The sequence below is a fragment of the Physeter macrocephalus genome, chromosome 4 (genome assembly GCF_002837175.3).
Source record: "Physeter macrocephalus isolate SW-GA chromosome 4, ASM283717v5, whole genome shotgun sequence".
NCBI lineage: Eukaryota > Metazoa > Chordata > Mammalia > Artiodactyla > Physeteridae > Physeter > Physeter macrocephalus.
This window is the reverse complement of record NC_041217.1, coordinates 100,232,893-100,251,498: the sequence shown is the minus strand read 5'-3', so window position 1 is coordinate 100,251,498 and position 18,606 is coordinate 100,232,893. Positions and strand designations below refer to the sequence as shown.

At 37.1% G+C, this 18,606-nt stretch overlaps 1 protein-coding gene across 1 annotated transcript in view; it reads right to left on the bottom strand.

Moving 5' to 3' along the window:
* The window catches only part of ALG14 (ALG14 UDP-N-acetylglucosaminyltransferase subunit), a 114,177-nt gene that overhangs the window by 93,464 nt on the left and 2,107 nt on the right, over nt 1-18,606 (bottom strand). Inside the window, exon 2 of the mRNA XM_024119864.3 lies at nt 16,410-16,561. Coding sequence (XP_023975632.1) covers nt 16,410-16,561 — 152 coding nt within the window. The remainder of the gene's footprint in view (nt 1-16,409; nt 16,562-18,606) is intronic.

The window sequence follows — 18,606 nt, the reverse complement described above, 5'->3', positions numbered from 1 at the left end:
ACCATTTTCTTAATTGTTTTGGGTTTGTTTTTGTAGGTCCTTTTCTTCTCTTGTGTTTCCCACTTAGAGAAGTTCCTTTAGCATTTGTTGTAGAGCTGGTTTGGTGGTGCTGAATTCTCTTAGCTTTTGCTTGTCTGTAAAGCTTTTGATTTCTCCATGGAGTCTGAATGAGATCCTTGGCGGGTAGAGTAATCTTGGTTGTAGGTTCTTCCCTTTCATCACTTTAAGTATATCATGCCACTCCCTTCTGGCTTGTAGAGTTTCTGCTGAGAAATCAGCTGTTAACCTTATGGGAGTTCCCTTGTATGTTATTTGTCGTTTTTCCCTTACTGCTTTCAATAATTTTTCTTTGTCTTTACTTTTTGCCAATTTGATTACTATGTGTCTTGGTGTGTTTCTCCTTGGGTTTATACTGTATGGGACTCTCTGCATTTTCTGGACCTGGGTGGCTATTTGCTTTCCCATGTTAGGGAAGTTTTTTACTATAATCTCTTCAAATATTTTCTCTGGTCCTTTCTCTCTTTTTCATCTCTGTTTTTTGTTCTTTAATTCTTCTGGGTCTTTGTTACAGATTTCTTGCATTGTCTTGATCTTTGTCTCCATTCTTTTTCTAAGATCCTGGATCATCTTCACTATCATTATTCTGAATTCTTTTTCTGGAAGGTTGCCTATCTCCATTTCATTTAGTTGTTTTTCTGGGGTTTTATCTTGTTCCTTCATCTGGTACATAGCCCTCTGCCTTTTCATCTTGTCTGTCTTTCTTTGAATGTGGTTTTTGTTCCACAGGCTGCAGGATTGTAGTTCTTCTTGCTGCTGCTGTCTGCCCTCTCTCCCAGTGTTTAATATTTAAGGGATCTTTTCTCATGATATTTTCTTATAGTTACTGGCATATAAGAACATTACTAATCTTTGCATATTCCGTTCACACGACACCTTCCTGAACTTGTCTTATTTGGTAGTCTTTAAGTTGAATTTTTTGTTTCGAGATATACTTTATAGAATATGTGACTTTATTTCTTCTTTTTCAATATTTTTCAATATTTCATCTTACGTGGAGGGTTGAATCAAAAAATCGATGACTAATGCCAGGTATTCTTATTTTGGGTTCTGATTCTAGGGAGAAAGAATGCCTCAAATGGACATTGGCTTTTGGCTCCAAACACACTTTTTCATATTAAGGAAATCATTTAAAATGTTAGAATAACAGGTTATTTGCACAATGCAGTGTTTTAGAATGATAAATGTGAGCAGTCATGAATATGAATGTGATGCCAACAAGAAGACTAGAGACCAAAGCAACTGCAGCACATGTAGGGTTTGCATATAACATTCATTCAGTATTGCTGGCCTGAGCAAATTACTGAAAAATATGAATAGAGCACATGGAAGGTTTTATTTAGTGACCATAACAACAAGAGTTTGGGATATCTATTACACTAGGCTCTACTCCACGGGATACTTTTTCATGTTTATTGCATTTACCTCAAAACAGGAATTCAATCAACATACTACCAGAATGCTATAGTGCCAATGGGGTGACATGCCCTTTCAGGTCAGCAAGGTACTTAATTTAGGCTTTTCGTTTTTAATTTTTCTTCTAATCAACATCACACCCACATTTGTAGAAAATTTGGAAAGTTATAAGAATACTTGCAGACTGTATATAACATAAGTACAAAAATGTTTACTGCAGTATTCAGTGAAAAAGTGAAAACAGCAATAGGGAAAAGGTACATCAACACTACAGTCTACTATCTAATCATTAAAAAGTACAAGGTAGGGCTTCCCTGGTGGTGCAGTGGTTGAGAGTCCACCTGCCGATGCAGGGAACACGGGTTCATGCCCTGGTCCGGGAAGATCCCACATGCCGCGGAGCAGCTAGGCCCGTGAGCCATGGCCGCTGAGCCTGCGCGTCCAGAGCCTGTGCTCCACAACAGGAGAGGCCACAACAGTGAGAGGCCCACGAACCGCAAAAAAAAAAAAAAAAAGTACAAGGTAGACCTACAAGTACCAACATGGAAAACTATGAAGGTATAAAGTTAAATGCAAAAAAGCTGAAAGCAATATATAGGGTGTGATTTATAAATTAGCCATACTCTGCTCCCTCAATGCTGTTTATGTACTTATGTGTATATACGTACATGTAATGTCATAATATTTTGTTATAATTACATGTATATACAGCAGGAGAAAAAAAGTGATACAAGCAGGGTATGACTAAAGCTGGTACAGTGTTTCCCTCCACAGAGTGGGTTGGAGTGGTTATAGGAAACTCCCATTTTTTACTTTATATGCTTCTTTGCTGTATACAGTTTTTCAATTAAGAAACAAATAAACAAATTTTGGAAAGAAAAGCATAATGAAACAAAAATAACCACTTACAGTCCTGAGGCAGATATTCTTGGGCATATTCAACAAACATTTGCTGAAATATCCACATAAACGTAGTGTCTGTACAGAACTGGTACTCATTTAATATTTTTTGACTAAATAAACAAATAAATAATCTTTCTTGGTGAAACATTATAAGCTTAATTATAGAGGAGTGAGAACTCTAGTTAAGTGACCCAAAAGTAAAGAATGTTGGCTCTAATTTTTAACCCTTCAATTCAGTTTTCACAACTTCTATTGTTTTATAGATGAAAAAAGCCCACTCTAATTTTTATGTGCATTTTTAAAATGTTTTATTCAAATGTCACTGAACTCTTTTCTTTAGTGATATGATCTGAAGGTGCCAACTCATGCTCTAACAGAAGTCACCAGGAGTAAGGGTTGTCAAGCGAGGTGGTTAACAAATGAGGTGCAGACAGAGAAGCAAATAAAGGATGAACCAGAATCTACAGTGCAATGCCCTGAGCCTCATTTCCCCCTGTGTGTCGAAGGGGTGGACGTCCCTGCTGAAACACAGGCCAACAAGCGGACTACTGCTTTCCAGGAAGAAAGCTCTGGTGAGATTTTTCACTTACTGTCATTTAATATAGCTCTGGTAATTGGTTCTATTTGAAAAGGTTACTATCCAATTTTTCTGAAAGATATTACTTTAGCTACTCTTTAGAGCTAATCCCAGGGGAAATTACATTTTCTTTAGTCGGCATTTCAAGATATTTTTTTCATATAGGTAATTTCACAGCTAAACATTCGCTTGTTTTTTGTTTCGCTTAGCTTTCTGTCCCTCACCTTTCTAATCTCACTTGCTTTATTTGAGTGGGATCGAGATGTTTCTCCCCAGAGATGCCTGTTTCTCTTAAAAAGCTAGTTAAACTACTTAGAGATACATAGTCTATAGAGGAGTTAGAAAGTGCACCAGGAATAACTATTTCTCTTCACTCTTGTGTAACTACAAATAAGATGAATTATGTACCTAAAGATTTTAAATATAATTATAAGAATACACCGAATCAAAGGAATTAGGAGGAATGTGAATGAAGTTTCTGCTACAAAAGTAGGTCATCTCTACCATTCAATTAGTAAGATTACATTAATTTAATATTTAGCTTTAAAATCTGCTGTATATTTATATCTAGCACAAATAGACAAATATGAACATTTAAATATTTTTCTACAAACTAGCAAAAACATTTAGAAATTAACTAATTCCATATCAGAATAAGTTATTCACCAAACAATAGAAAATTCCTATGCTACTTGGGCAACTCCAAATGATTAACAATGGGTCATTTGTATCTTCTGACTTCTGGGAAAGTCTTCTTTATGTTTTTGGAAGAGCAGGCTTGTGCTGAAAATGTGGGTTTTGGCTTTCTAACAGAACCAAGTGGGAACTGATGTACTTTTATTCCTAAAGTGCTCTGAGAGATATGGATGAAAAACCTTGCCCAGGCACAGAGTACAATTACTGATAATGCTTTAAAGTGGTATAGAGTATCTGGGTTTACTTAAGAGGTCTGAAAAAATCTAACTATAAAGAGATGGTCAGGGTCTTTAACCACAGGAGTATTATCTACAGCTAGGAAACTGCAGTTGGTACAGTTACACCAGATTTTAAAAAGTGAGGCGGGACTCCCCTGGTGGTGCAGTGGTTAAGAATCTGCCTGCTAATGCAGGGGACACGGGTTCAATCCCTGGTCCAGGAAGATCCCACATGCCACGGAGCAACTAAGCCCGTGTGCCACAACTACTGAGCCTTCGCTCTAGAGCCTGCGAGCCACGACTACTGAGCCCACGTGCTGCAACTACTGAAGCCCATGCGCTCTAGGGCCCATGCTCTGCAACAAGAGGAGCCACTGCAATGAGAAGCCCGCGCACTGCAACGAAGAGTAGTGCCCGCTCACCACAACTAGAGAAAGTCTGCGTGCAGCAACGAAGACCCAACACAGCCAAAAATGAATTTAAAAAAATTTTTAATTAAAAATAAATAAATAAAAAAGAGGAAAATTGGGTGGGTAGGGGGTGCTATTTACACAAATAGTGCAGAATAGGCATCTAAACAGAGGATACGATAAAACTCTGACTTAAACCAACGCCCAAACCCTCCTTCTATAAATGGATTAAAATTCTGTAAGATATATATTGAAATACTATTTTACTGAACTGGAAAGAAGGGAAATCCCTACTTGCCAGAAACAAGAGGAAAATGAAACAGCAGCAGACAGCCTGTAACACTGAGGTTTGGGAGGAAGACAATGATGCCAGAAACCTACAGCTGGAGTTTGAGTGCTCCCCCGCCACCCCCCCAGTTCTGGAGGAGAGGCATACAGAGGAACAATAAATTGGCAGTCGATATCTCCATGACAGTAACAGCTCCTCTATACCTGAAAGCTAGAGTGCTTTGGGCTCAGCTCTCAGTCGTCTTCTATTTCCTAACTACATTCAATCCCTGGGTGATCTCACAGTTTCCTCTTTTAAGTACTACCATTTAAACACAGATGACTCCAAAATTCATATTCCAGACCAGCCTCCCTCCTCAACTTCAGACTCATATAATCAACTGCACAGTCAACATCCTTGTTTATATGGTTACAGACATCCCACATTAGCCCTCCTGCTCCCTCATATAATCTTCCTTGTGTAAATGAATGGCAACTCCATTTTCCTGGTAGCTTAGGCCAAAAATCTGGATGTCATTCTTCACTCCTCATTTTTCCCCCCACACCTCACACCTTATCTGACAGGAAATCCTATTAGTTCTTCCTTCAAAATATGTCCAGAATCTCACTACTTCCCAACGCATCCACTGTTGCCATCCTGGTCCAAGCCATGTTGGTCTCTCACCTGAATTACTGCAATAGCTCCCAAACTCCTTTCCTTGCTCTGCCCTTCTCCCTTTGAGTTTATTCAGCAGCCAAAATGATCCTATTAAAATATAAGTCAGATCATTATCACTCCCCCACCTAAACCCTCCCAATGGTTCCCCACATCACTCATGGGGAAAAAATCTAAGACTAAAAATGGACCAAAAGTTCTTAAAAAATCTGACCCCATTATCCTCACTTTGACCTCCATGGCCTCATAACCTACTCAGCTTTCTCTCGCTTACTTTGCTTTGGCCACACTGATCTCCTTGCTATTCTATAAACATGCCAGGCACAGCCCCACCTCAGGGCCCTTCGTTGCAGTTATTGCTTCCTCTTCAAGAATTCTCTTCCCTCAGTTTGCTTTACAGCTCACCTTCTTCAAGTCTTTGTTCAAATGTCACCTTTCCCAGCCACTCTACCCAAAACTGCAACCTCCCTTCAACTCCCCAATACTCTCCATTCCCTTTCCCTACTCTACTCCTCTCCTCAACATTTATCATTAACATATTATACATTTTACTTAATTATCTTGCTTATTATCCCCCCATGGGAATATAGTCACCACAAGGGCAGAGATATTTGTATTCTATTCACTACTGTATCACTAGCACCAGTGGGAATTCAATAAATACTTGTTTTAAAAAAATGAATAAATGTTAAATTCACAATTACGAAGGAAAAAATTCAAACTAGAATTCTAAATGCAGAATGCAGTCAAAGGAGGGCTAAACAAAAACATATTTTCAGGCAAACAAAAAACATGGAAAGAATAAATCACTTACAGACCTTCCATGAAAGAACTAGTAAAATATATATTTCTGGAAAAAAGACATTGGATCCAAAAGAAAGAAGTAGTAAGGGTAAGGAAAGAAAATACTACATAAATCTAAATAATTACTAGCTGCATAAAACAATAATAGTAATAAGTAATTTAAGTGGAATAAAAACAAGGTAGAACCAAAACACTAAACAATAAAATAATATTATGGGAGGAGGTCCTCACAGTTAAAACATTCTAAAAGCTTTTTTTTTTCAGAAGGAGGCTGGAGATATTAAGTTTTTGACTTTAAGGTGGATATCCATGTTAACAGTTTAAGGAAAATGGCTAAGATAAGAGAATAATTTCCATTCTAGGAGAAGGGGGAAAGGGAGGACAATGAAAGCTCAATTAATCCAAAAAGAAGACAGAAAAGGAAAAAAAAATTTGAAGAAAAGTATGGTAAATAGAAAGAATCAAATAAAATAGTAGAAATAAATCTAATATATTAGTAATCAAAATAAATGTACAGATAACAAACATGCTTGTTAAAAGACAATGATTCTCAGTTTTGAATTTTAAAATTGTGCTTTATGTCATTTATAAAAGACATAGTTAAAACATAATGACAAACAAAAGTCAAAAGAGATGGAAAAAGACATACCACACAAACACTACAGCACAGATTACAAAAAAAAGTAAGAGAATATTATGAAAATATTAATGCTGATACGTTTGAAAGGTTACCAAAATTAAATATGTTCCTAGAAAAATATCTTAAGTTATACTGATTTAAAAAGAAACAGAAATCCTGCAAAGTCCTATAACCATAACAAAAAGAACACATCAGGGTCAGGTGGTGTTATAGACAAGTTATACAAAACTTAATATTGTAAAGGAAGAAGTAAATTGTCACTATTTGTAAATGACATGATATTATACATAGAAAACCCTAAACACTACACCAAAAAAACTGTTAGAACTAACAGACACATTCAGTAAAGTTGGAGGATACAAAATCAACAGGCAAAAACCTGTTGTATTCAACAGGCAAAACCTGTTGCATTTCTACACACTTTTAACAAATTATCAGAAAGAGAAATTAAGAAAACAATACCATTTACAACTGCATCAAAAAGAATAAAATACCTAGGAATAAATTTAGCCAAGGAGGTGAAAGACTTGCACACTGAAAACTATAAGACACTGATGAAAGAAATTATAGAAGACATTAATAAATGGAAAGATATTCTGTGCTCATGGATTAGAAAAATTAATATTGTTAAAATGCACCACCAAACTAGCTATACAAGAAATGTTAAAGGAACTTCTCTAGGCAAAAAAGAAAAGGTCACAACTAGAAACATGAAAATATGAATGGAAAAAGCTCATCAGTAAAAGGAAACATACAGTAAAGGTAGGAAATTATCTATGCACAAAGCTAGCAGGAAGGTTAAAAGACAAAAGTAGTAAAACCATCTATATCCACAATAAGCAGTTAAGGGATACACAAAACAATTATTTGTAAAATATGATATCAAAAACAGTAATCATGAGGGGAGGAGAGTACAAATGCAGAGTTGCTAAAATGCATTTGAAATTAAGAGATCAGCAACTTAAAACAATCGTATCACAATCATAATCATATATATCACATACAAAAGAAAAAAGAATCCAAAACTAATACTAAAGATAATCATCAAATCACAAGAGGACAAAAGAAGAAGAAAGGAACAAGAAAGACCTACAAAAAGAACCCCAAAACAATGAACAAAATGGCAATAAGAACATACATATCAATAATTACTTTAAATGTAAGTGGACTAAATGCGCCAATCAAAGACACAGAGTGGCCAAATGAATACAAAAACAAGACCCATACAAGAGACTCACTTAAGATCTAAAGATACACACAGACTGAAACTGAGGGAATGGAAAAAGGTATTCCATGAAAATGGAAATCAAAAGAAAGCTGGAGTAGCAATACTTATAGCAGACAAAATAGATTTTGAAATAAAGACTGTTACAAGAGACAAAGAAGGGCATGACATAATGATCAAGGGAGCGACCCAAGAAGAAGATATAATAATTGTAAGTACATATGCACCCAACATAGGCACACCTAAATACATAAAGCAAATATTAACAGACACAAAGGGAGAAATCAACAGTAACAATAACAGTAAGGGACTTTAACCCCTCACTCACATCAATGAACAGATCATCCAGACAAGATCAATAAGGAAACACTAGCATTAAATGACACACAGAGCTAATGGACTTAATAGTTATATATAGAACATTCCATCCAAGAGCAGCAGAATACACATTCTTTTCAAGTGTACATGAAACATTTTCCAGGATGTATTACATGGTTTGCTACAAAACAAGCCTTGGTAAATTTAAGAAAACTGGAACCATATCAAGCATCTTTTCTGACCACAATGCTATGAGACTAAAAATCAACTACAAGAAAAAAACTGCAAAACACACAGACACATGGAGGCTAAACATTATGCTATGAAACAACCAATGGATCACTGAAGAAATCAAAGAGGAAATAAAAAAATACCTGGAGACAAATGAAAATGAAAACACAATGATCCAAAATCTATGGGATGCAGCAAAAACAGTTCTAAGAGGAACATTTACAGCAATACAAGCTTACCTCAGCAAACAAGAAAAATCTCAAATAAAAAATCTAACCTTATACCTAAGGGAGTTAGAAAAACAAAACCCAAAGCTAGTAGAAAAAGGAAATCATAAAGATCAGAGCAGAAGTAAATGAAAAACAGACTAAAAGACAATAGAAAAGATCAATGAAACTAAGGGGGTTCTTTGAAAAGATAAACAAAATTGATAAACCTTTAGTCAGACTCATTAGAAAAAAAGAAAGTGGGCCCAAATCAATAAAATCAGAAATAAAAACGAAGTTACGCTGACTCCACAGAAATATAAAGGATCATAAGAGACTACTATGAACAACTATATACCAGTAAAATGGACAACCTAGAAGAAATGGACAAATTCCTAAAAATACATAATCTTTCAAGACTGAATCAGGAAGAAATACAAATATGAACAGCCCAATTACCAGTAATGAAATTGAATCAATAATAAAAATACCTCCCAAAAAACAAAAGTCCAGGACCAGAAGGCTTCACAGGTGAATTCCACTGAGCATTTAGAGAAGAGTCAACACCTATCCTTCTCAAACTATTCCAAAAAACTGCAGAGAAAGGAACACATCCAAACTCATTCTATGAAGTCATCATCATCCTGACACCAAAACCAGACAGAGATATTACAAAAAAGAAAATTACAGGTCAATATCACTGATGAACATAGATGCAAAAATCCTCAACAAAATACTAGCAAACCGACTTCAACAGTACATTAAAAGGATCATACCCCACAATCAAGTGGAATTTATCCCAGGGATGAAACGATTTTTCAATATCCACAAATAAATAAATGTGATACACCACATTAACAAACTGAAGCATAAAAACCATACAATCATCTCAACAGATGCAGAAAAAACCTTTTCATAAACTTCAACATCCATTTACAATAAAAACTCTCCAGAAAGTGGGCACAGAGAGAACATACTTCAACATAATAAAGGCCATATATGACAAGTCCACAGCTAAGATCATATTCAATGGTGAAAAGCTGAAAGCATTTCTTTTAAGATTAGGAACAAGACAAGAATGCCCACTCTCACCACTTTTATTCAACATAGTATTGGAAATCATATCCACAGCCAGAGAAGAAAAAGAAATAAAAGGAATCCAAATTGGAAATGAAGACATAAAACTGTCACTTTGTAGATGACATGATACATTAAAAAATCCTAATGACACCACCAAAAATCTACTAGAGCTCATCAATGAACCTGCTAAAATTGCAGGATACAAAATTAATATACAAAAATCTGCTGCATTTCTATACACTAACAATGAACTATCAGAAAGAGAAATTAAGGAAACAATCTCATTTACAATTGCATCAAAAAGAATAAAATACCTAGGAATAAATCTACCTAAGGAGGTAAAAGAGCTGTACTTGGAAAATTATAAGACACTGATGAAAGAAATTGAAGATGACACAAACAGATGGAAAGATATACCATGTTCATAGACCAGAAGAACTAATAATCTTAAAATGACCATGTTACCCAAGGCAATCTACAGGTTCAATGTAATATCTATCAAAATACCAAAAGCGTTTTTCACAGAACTAGAACAAATAATTTTAAAATTTGTATGGAAACACAAAAGACTCCAAATAGCCAAAACAATCTTGAGAAAAAAAGAACACAGCTGGGGTAATCATGCTTCCTGACTTCAGACTACACCCCGAAGCTAGAGTAATCAAAAGAGTATGGTACTGGCACAAAAACAGACACACAGATCGATGGAACAGAACAGAGATCCCAGAAATAAACCCATGCACTTATGGTCAAATAATCTAGGACAAAGGAGGCAAGAACACACAATGGAGGAAAGACAGTATCTTAAATAAGTGGCACAGGGAAAACTGGACAGCTACATGTAAAAGAATGAAATTAGAACATTCTCTAACACCACGCAGAAAAAGTAAACTCAAAACGGATTAAAGACCTAAATGTAAGACCAGAAACCATAAAACTCCTGGAAGAAAACATAGGCAGAAGACTCCAACATAAATTGTAGCACTATTTTTTGGATCCTAAAGCAATGGAAACAAAAGCAAAAATAAACTAATGGAACCTAATTAAACTTAAAAGCTTTTGCACATCGGAAGAAACCATCAACAAAATGAAAAGGCAACCTACTGAATGGGAGAAAATATTTGCAAATGATATGATTAATAAGAGGTTAGGGCTTCCCTGGTGGCGCAGTGGTTGAGAGTCCACCTGCTGATGCAGGGGACACGGGTTCGTGCCCCGGTCCGGGAAGATCCCACATGTCGCGGAGTGGCTGGGCCCGTGAGCCATGGCCGCTGAGCCTGCACATCCGGAGCCTGTGCTCTGCAACGGGAGAGGCCACAACAGTGAGAGGCCCATGTACCGCAAAAAAAAAAAAAAAAAAAAAGGGGGGGGTTAATATCTAAAATATATAAAGAGCTCATATAACAACATCAAAAAGAAAGTCCAACAACCTGATTAAAAAATGGGCAGAAGGCCTGAATAGACATTTTTCCAAAGAAGACATCAGATGGCCAACAGGCACATCAAAAGATGCTCAACATTGTTAATCATGAGGGAAATGCAAATCAAAATCACAATAAGATATCCCCTCACACCTGTCAGAATGGCTATCATCAAAAAGAACACAAATAACATTTGTTGGTGAGGATGTGGAGAAAAAAGAACTCTCCTACACTGTTGGTGGGAAAGTATATTGGTGCAGCTACTGTGGAAAACAGTATGGAGGTTTCCCAAAAAACTAAAAATAGAACTACTATATGACCCAGCAATTCCACTCCTGGGTATATATCTGAAAAAAACAAAAACACTAAGTCAAAAAGATACATGCACCCCAATGTTCATAGCAGCATTATTTACAATTGCCAACATATGGAGGCAACCTAAGTGTCCATCAACAGATGAATGGATAAAGAAGATGTGGTACACACACACACACACACACACACACACACACAATGAACAAGAGATAACAAGTGTTGGCAAGGATGTGGAGAAAAGGGAACGCTTGTACACTGTTGGTGTGGTCACTATGGAAAACAGTATGGAGGTTCCTCAAAAAATTAAAAATAGAACTACTATATAATCCAGCAATTCCACTTCTGGATGCTTATCCAAAGAAAATGAAAACACTAACTCAAAAAGATATACACTACCCCAAGTTCATTGAAGCATTATTTACAATAGGCAAAACATGAAAACAACCTAAGTGTCTACCAATGGATGAATGGATAAATACTGAATATAATGTGATTGATACATACATACACACACACACACAATATAATATTATTCAGCCTTAAAAAAGAAGGAAATCTTGCCCTTTGTGACTACCTTGATGGACCTTGAGGGCATTATGCTAAGTGAAATAAGTCAGACAGAGAAAGACAAATACAATATGATCTTACTTATATGTGGAATCTAAAAAACCAGAAAACAAAAAACCCAAGATCACAGATAAAGAGAACAGATTTGGTGGTTACCAGAGGTGGGGCGTTGGGGGTGAGGGAAATAGGTGAAGGGGTCAAAAGCTGCAAGCTTGCAGTTATAAAATAAAGAAGTCATAGGGATGCAATACAGCATGGTGACTGCAGTTAATAATATTGTAAGAAAAAGAAACTTAAAAAAATTAATTCCGTACTTATACAAATTCCCCCAAAGAGCAAAAAGTTGTGTATACCCTACAACTCACATAATGAGACTAGTGTAACCTTGATACCAAAACTAAAGAACAGCATGAGAAAGGAAAAATACAGGGCAATCTCCGTCATGAACATAAACAAAAAAATCCTAAATGATATGTTTGCAAATCAAATCCAGCAATGCATTAAAATACAATGTACCATGAACAAACTGGGTTTATTCCAGGAATTCAAGACTAGTTCATAACCATGTAATTGTCCATATAAACAGAAAAAGTTGGAAAAACTATAAGATCATCTCAGATGCAGAAAAGACATTTGATAAAAATCAACAACTAAATATTATTTAAAATAAAACCCAACACATTTTTTAAAGCAGAAAGAATGCAAAGATGAGCACTACACGGTTCCTATTCATTACCGTTCCGGAAGTTCTAATAACAAAATGTGAAAAAAGAACTAAAAGATGTAAGGATTACAAAGAAAGAATCACAATTATTACTACTTGTAGATGATAAGATTATCTTCATTAATAACACGAAAGTGTACAAATTAGGATTAGAGTGTAGTCAGGTGGTTCTTATAAGATCACTTTATAAAAATCAATTGTATTTCTATATATTGCAACACAGGAAATATTATTAAAAGTTATACCACTTACAACAATAATAAAAGAATACAAGGTACCTAGAAATAAACACAACAAAAGATATGCCAGACTCTTATGAAGAAAATTAGAAATGTTACTGAAAAGTATTAAAGGAGATCTAAATACTGTAATGGAGAGAGAGGTTATGTTTCCAGATAGGAAGATATCATCAAAGAGATGTAAGTTCTCCTGAAACTGATGGACAGATTCAATTCAATTCAAACCAAAATTCCAACAGAGTTCTTTGTGAACTTTTCAAAGCTAATTTAAAAACCTATGTGGGAAAAAAAAAGATACTTCTGAAGAATAAAAGAGCTTGACATTAGCTCAAGGATAGACAAATGTACCAGTTAAAGTAGAAAGCTCAGATACAGACCTATACATACATGGAAACTTGATCTAACGGTGGAAGCATCGCGGATCGGTGGGCAAAGGACTATTCAATAAATGGTGCTGGGCCAGTACTGGTGGCTCCTCTACTAGACACTGCAGGTCTAGAGTGTTCAGTATTCTTGGCTGACATGGTCTCTGCAGCAAATGTATTGATCGCTATTGATTTCTTCAGTCAGACCCTTCCTCTCCCCAATCTGGTGAGCTCCATGGAAGGTACGGAAGATAGCTGTCAGGGACGCTGTGGGTACAAGTCCCCTTAGCTGAAGTGTAGAGAGACACGAGAAGTGTATTCCTCCCTTTCTAAGGCTTGGTCAGAAGGTGTCTCTCCGTCCTGCCTCCTGTCTGCCTAGTGTGGCTCATAGGGGTGGTCAACACAAAGGACGACAGTCATGTTCCTTCTACTGCCCTCAATGGCTCTCTTCTGCATCTCTGCAGAAACTCTCCCCAGTTTTAGATTCACGCATGAGCAGACCATTTCAGGAACGAGATAGTGTTTTTTCTCTAACAGGGGTTGCACTGCCCCAGCAGGAAAGTAACCGACAAAGGAAGGAGGTCGAACAGAGATGCTTAGTCCTATACTGTGGTGTTAATTTGATAACGAGAAAAAAATAATGGCACTTATAAAATTGAAGTCTTTGGCTTTCTTACTAAAGTGCATCAAACCCAACTTACTGGGTTCTAAAGCATCATGATCCACAGCACATAACAATCTTCTAAATGTTTCACTAAATCCTGACATAATTCAGCAAATAAACAGTACATACAGTGATGGACCTGGAGGGAAATATTCAATATGTATGCTAAATTAAAACTGGAGCCTCCAAATTGGGTACAATTTCAGAAAGAAGAAAAGAACACGCACACTAATAATTAGGTAAAAACAAAGATACCCACTCTGTATGCTGAAAAACAATAAGAAATTTGTAATCCTTTGATCTTTATATTTTTTCTAGTAGTGTATGCCACTGCTAAATTATAAGACTTTTTACATTATTCTTGTGAGAAAATTACCATTTTCTATAAACACTCCAATTCTAATATATACTCTAAGATAAGAGATTAAATGACATTTTAAGTCTCTGATGCCTTGGATGAGAATTCTCAAGGCATTCTGTTCACATTGAGTGTTTTGAATTGTAAAAGAATACACAAAAGAGGCGGAGTGGGCTGTGCAGCAAAAGCGCAGGCTTTGGAGAAGACACATTTAGGTAAGTCCCACATATCTGGCAGGGCCTTGGCTGAGTTTTTTTTGTCTCTGAGCCTCATTTATCTCATTTGTAAAATGAAGCTACTATTATCTGTTTTACCCATTACTGAAAGGATCAATTATTGGCATACTCAATAGTCTCTACTATTTTCTCCTTTCACACTTGCTAAAAGGAAAAAGTTTGTTTTGCTTTATGTCAAACAGGCTTTTCCTGAAATAGTCCAGTGTATATATTTGTATAGGGATGAATAGTGTCCTCCAAAAAGTCATGTCCATCTGGAAACTATGAAAGTGACCTTATTTGGAAATAGGGTCTTGTAGATGTAATCAAGCTAAGATGAGGTCGTACTGGAATAGGGTGGGCCCTAAATCCAATGACTGGTGTCCTTATAAGAAGGGCCTGTGAAGACAGACACAGGAATGGCCCTGTGACAATGGAGGGAGAGACGAGAGTATTGCTGACACAAGCCAGAAAATGCCAAGGACTGCTGGCCACCATCAGAAGCTAGGGAGAGGTGAGGAAGGATTCACCCCAGAGCCTCCAGAGAGAACACGGCCTTGCTGACACCTTAATTTTGGACTTCTAGCCTCCAGAACCATTAAAGAATAAATTTCTCTTGTTTCAAGCTACCCTGTGTGTAGTACTTTGTTACGGTAGCCCTAGGAAACTAATACAGTATTGAGTCCTGAAACAGAAATGAAGCATTTTGGCTCATCTCCCACAAAGAAAAAACATACCATTTATTTCGCTACAGCTGAATAGTCATCACAGCACTCCAAGATTGTTTGATGTGGATTTTCCAAGAACACAATTTAGTAGTGCGTTATTGAGGGATCATGTTTACAAGTGAACAAAACGTAACTAAAGCAGGCTTTAACTAACTAAAAGGTCAGTGGAGGATGAGTTATATTAGTGGATCCTAATTTCCAAGAAACATAAGAACCACCAAGACAGGGCCCATATGGAAGCAGCTCTGGCGTCAATGAAGGCAGGAGTCACCATCTGGTTTCCCATCTTGTTCTTCCTGTGGATGAACTTCATTCTTTTCTCTAGCTGCAGTCTGCCTTTAGCCAGCAGGTGAAAACATGACTGCTGGCAGCTTCCAAGTTTTCTCTTTTACAGAGTTGAACCCCTGAAGAAAGACTACTTTCATTTTCTGGGTCCCCAAGTCCAAAAAGCCTGGAGGAACACTTTGAGTGGCCTGAGCTGGGTCGTCTGTCCACTCCTGAACTACCTGTTGGAGCCCTGTGGCCATGCAGGCACCAGAGAGAGGGATGGATGGAGATGATCTAACAAGGAACAGCTCAAGTTTCCATCCTGATTAAGTAGTTCCACTTTTTTCAATTTACCCCAAATTCTGCTATAATGCTAAAACGAAGTGAGCAACCAGGAGCAGAGAAGTAATTTTAAAGGCAGATACAGATATGATTGGAAGAATAAGAAGTAGTAATAGAGAAATCAAATTATCAATACACGTAACTGATAAAGAACTTTAACGAAGAACCAATAAGCACGTGAACTGGATGCTTTATGTAAGTATAAATAAAACAATTTTCACAGTTGGCATTACTGAGAAACAATTTTCTCTATTTAAATAATAGAAGAGAATATAAGAAATCAAGCAACCATTTTTATTTGAAGATTTATTTTAAAGAAGTTTTTATATTTGGGTAGTAAAAGAACTATATTTCATCAGCAATAAACAGTTGACTGCATTGTGTGAGCAGGGCACTGAAGGGTCATGAGATTGTTTCTAGAGAAAATTAAATTCAATACATAACTTGTAACTTTTCTTAGACGTAGAAATTACCACTTACCATAGCACTGGGGTTTCTATCAGCTCGATTTACTTCAAAAGAATTTATTTTATGGGCACTCATTTCATCAGTGTCAGCAATGATATAATGTCTAGGAGAGTAAGCATCGGACAACTTCTCAAGCAGCCTCAGGATCTCAGTCGTATGCCCACCTGGAAAAAAATATTGGAAGGCCTGAGATTAAGAAACCGGTAATGGACATATCCATCTGACTACATTATACTAATACTATGTTTTGTGTATTTCTCAAAACACAGAAGGAATATTTGGAAATGATAATCTATGCCCTTGTATAAATACTACCTTTGTATGGGGGAAGAGGATAATAAATGTATAAAAATAAAATCAGCACCAGCAGTAGGTTGTGCTACTGTACTACCTGAGGAAGGTACAAAGAAGTATAAGACACAGATCCTGTTATCAAGAAGTCTGGTGGGGAAGGGACAAGACACACAGATATACAAAGAGTGACGCAAGACAGAAAGAAAAATTAAAATGGGGTTTGTGGGGGGGCGAACAAGCAAAAGGTTATGAAAAAACAATGTCCTAAGCATAGGGGAGATCCCTGGTAAAGGCTGAAATGACTTGAAAAGTGCAGCTAATGGACAGATATGAGTAGGGAGGCCACTGGGTGGGGGTGGGATTATTAGGACAGGAGAAGGTAAGATCTGGGATGGGTGATCAAGGCATGGTGGGAACACTGGGAAGAAAGAGGAGAGTGAAGTAAGGTCAGGAAAGTAGGCTGGAAAATGGGAAGACAGCTGCTGAAGGTTTCTGTGTTGTGAAGTAACATCAGGGAGGCAGTGAGCACTGACTCCCAGGGCTCAGATCTTCCTAAGGAAGACTTTTGTTCAACAGCTCCTAACAGAGGTCTTAGACCTAACGGAGGTCTCAAGTATTTATCAGCTTCACCCAACAAACTGTGTGTTCAATTTCAATTTCTGAAATCGTACAATCTCCAAAATTTTCATACTTTAAATTTAAAACCATGAATTTAAAAACCAACTGTGTTCACTGAGGTTTCCTTCAGGGGGGAAAAACGCAAAAGAACATTTACCTATTACATTAACTATATACCAATTAAGCAAAGCAATCAAACTCCTTAAGAATGGGCCCTATCATACCTATTTAATTTAACTGCACAATCCCCTGGCCTTAGCCAGGTTAATGTCTTTAACATTCTCTGTGTTCATCTCATTTGTTACCTCTTCCTTGTCTCTGGTCACACTACAAAGCTCCCCCCACTCACCTCCCTTACTGTTGCAAGAAAGCTTTCAATAGCGATACAGTGAACATATAGGATAATCAGACAAATTATGTGTTTTCTCCAAACGTGTATATTTTCCTATAGTAGAAAGGGAAAGATTACTCTCTAGATCCCAGAAGGAATTAGATATAGAAATAAAGTCATCAGAGAGTAAGTATAACAGGAATTAGAATCATGCTTTAACTTTATAACTTGTCAGCCATCTTCTTATGTAGGGCAAGTAATTTACACATCTTATACTCATTTTATCATTTTTGTTTTTAACTTTGAAAAAGTGTGGTGGTTTGCAAAGTAGGTACTTGTTTTCAGAGCTGGATCAATTATGGATAAATCCGAATATATACATCTTCCACTGCAATTAAAACTTCATTTTACCTGCTTTAACAGTCTTTTCTTCTTTCCTTAAAAAGAAACCATCACTGAATACATTCTTTGAAAAATTAACTTTGTTACTGAATAAAGTCATTAGAATGATGAGCTTCCTCTTGCCTTTTACTTTTTTATTAAGACTTATTCTTTGGGAATGAAATCTCCTCAGTTCTATCTTAAAGTATATCCAGAATCCAATCACTTCTTACCACCTCTTTTGCTAGCACCCTGCTCCAAACCACATCACTCTCACGTGGATTATGACCAAAGCTTCCTGGTCTGTTCCCCTCTCTGCACTTGTCCATTCAAGTGTCCACTTGAGTCTACTCTCAACACAGCCTCTAGGCTGATCTTAAAAAGAGTTGCTCAGGGGCTTCCCTAGGGGCTTCCCTAGGGGCTTCCCTGGTGGCGCAGTGGTTGCGCGTCAGCCTGCCGATGCAGGGGAGCCGGGTTCGCGCCCTGGTCTGGGAGGATCCCGCATGCCGCGGAGCGGCTGGGCCCGTGAGCCATGGCCGCTGAGCCTGCGCGTCCGGAGCCTGTGCTCCGCAACGGGAGAGGCCA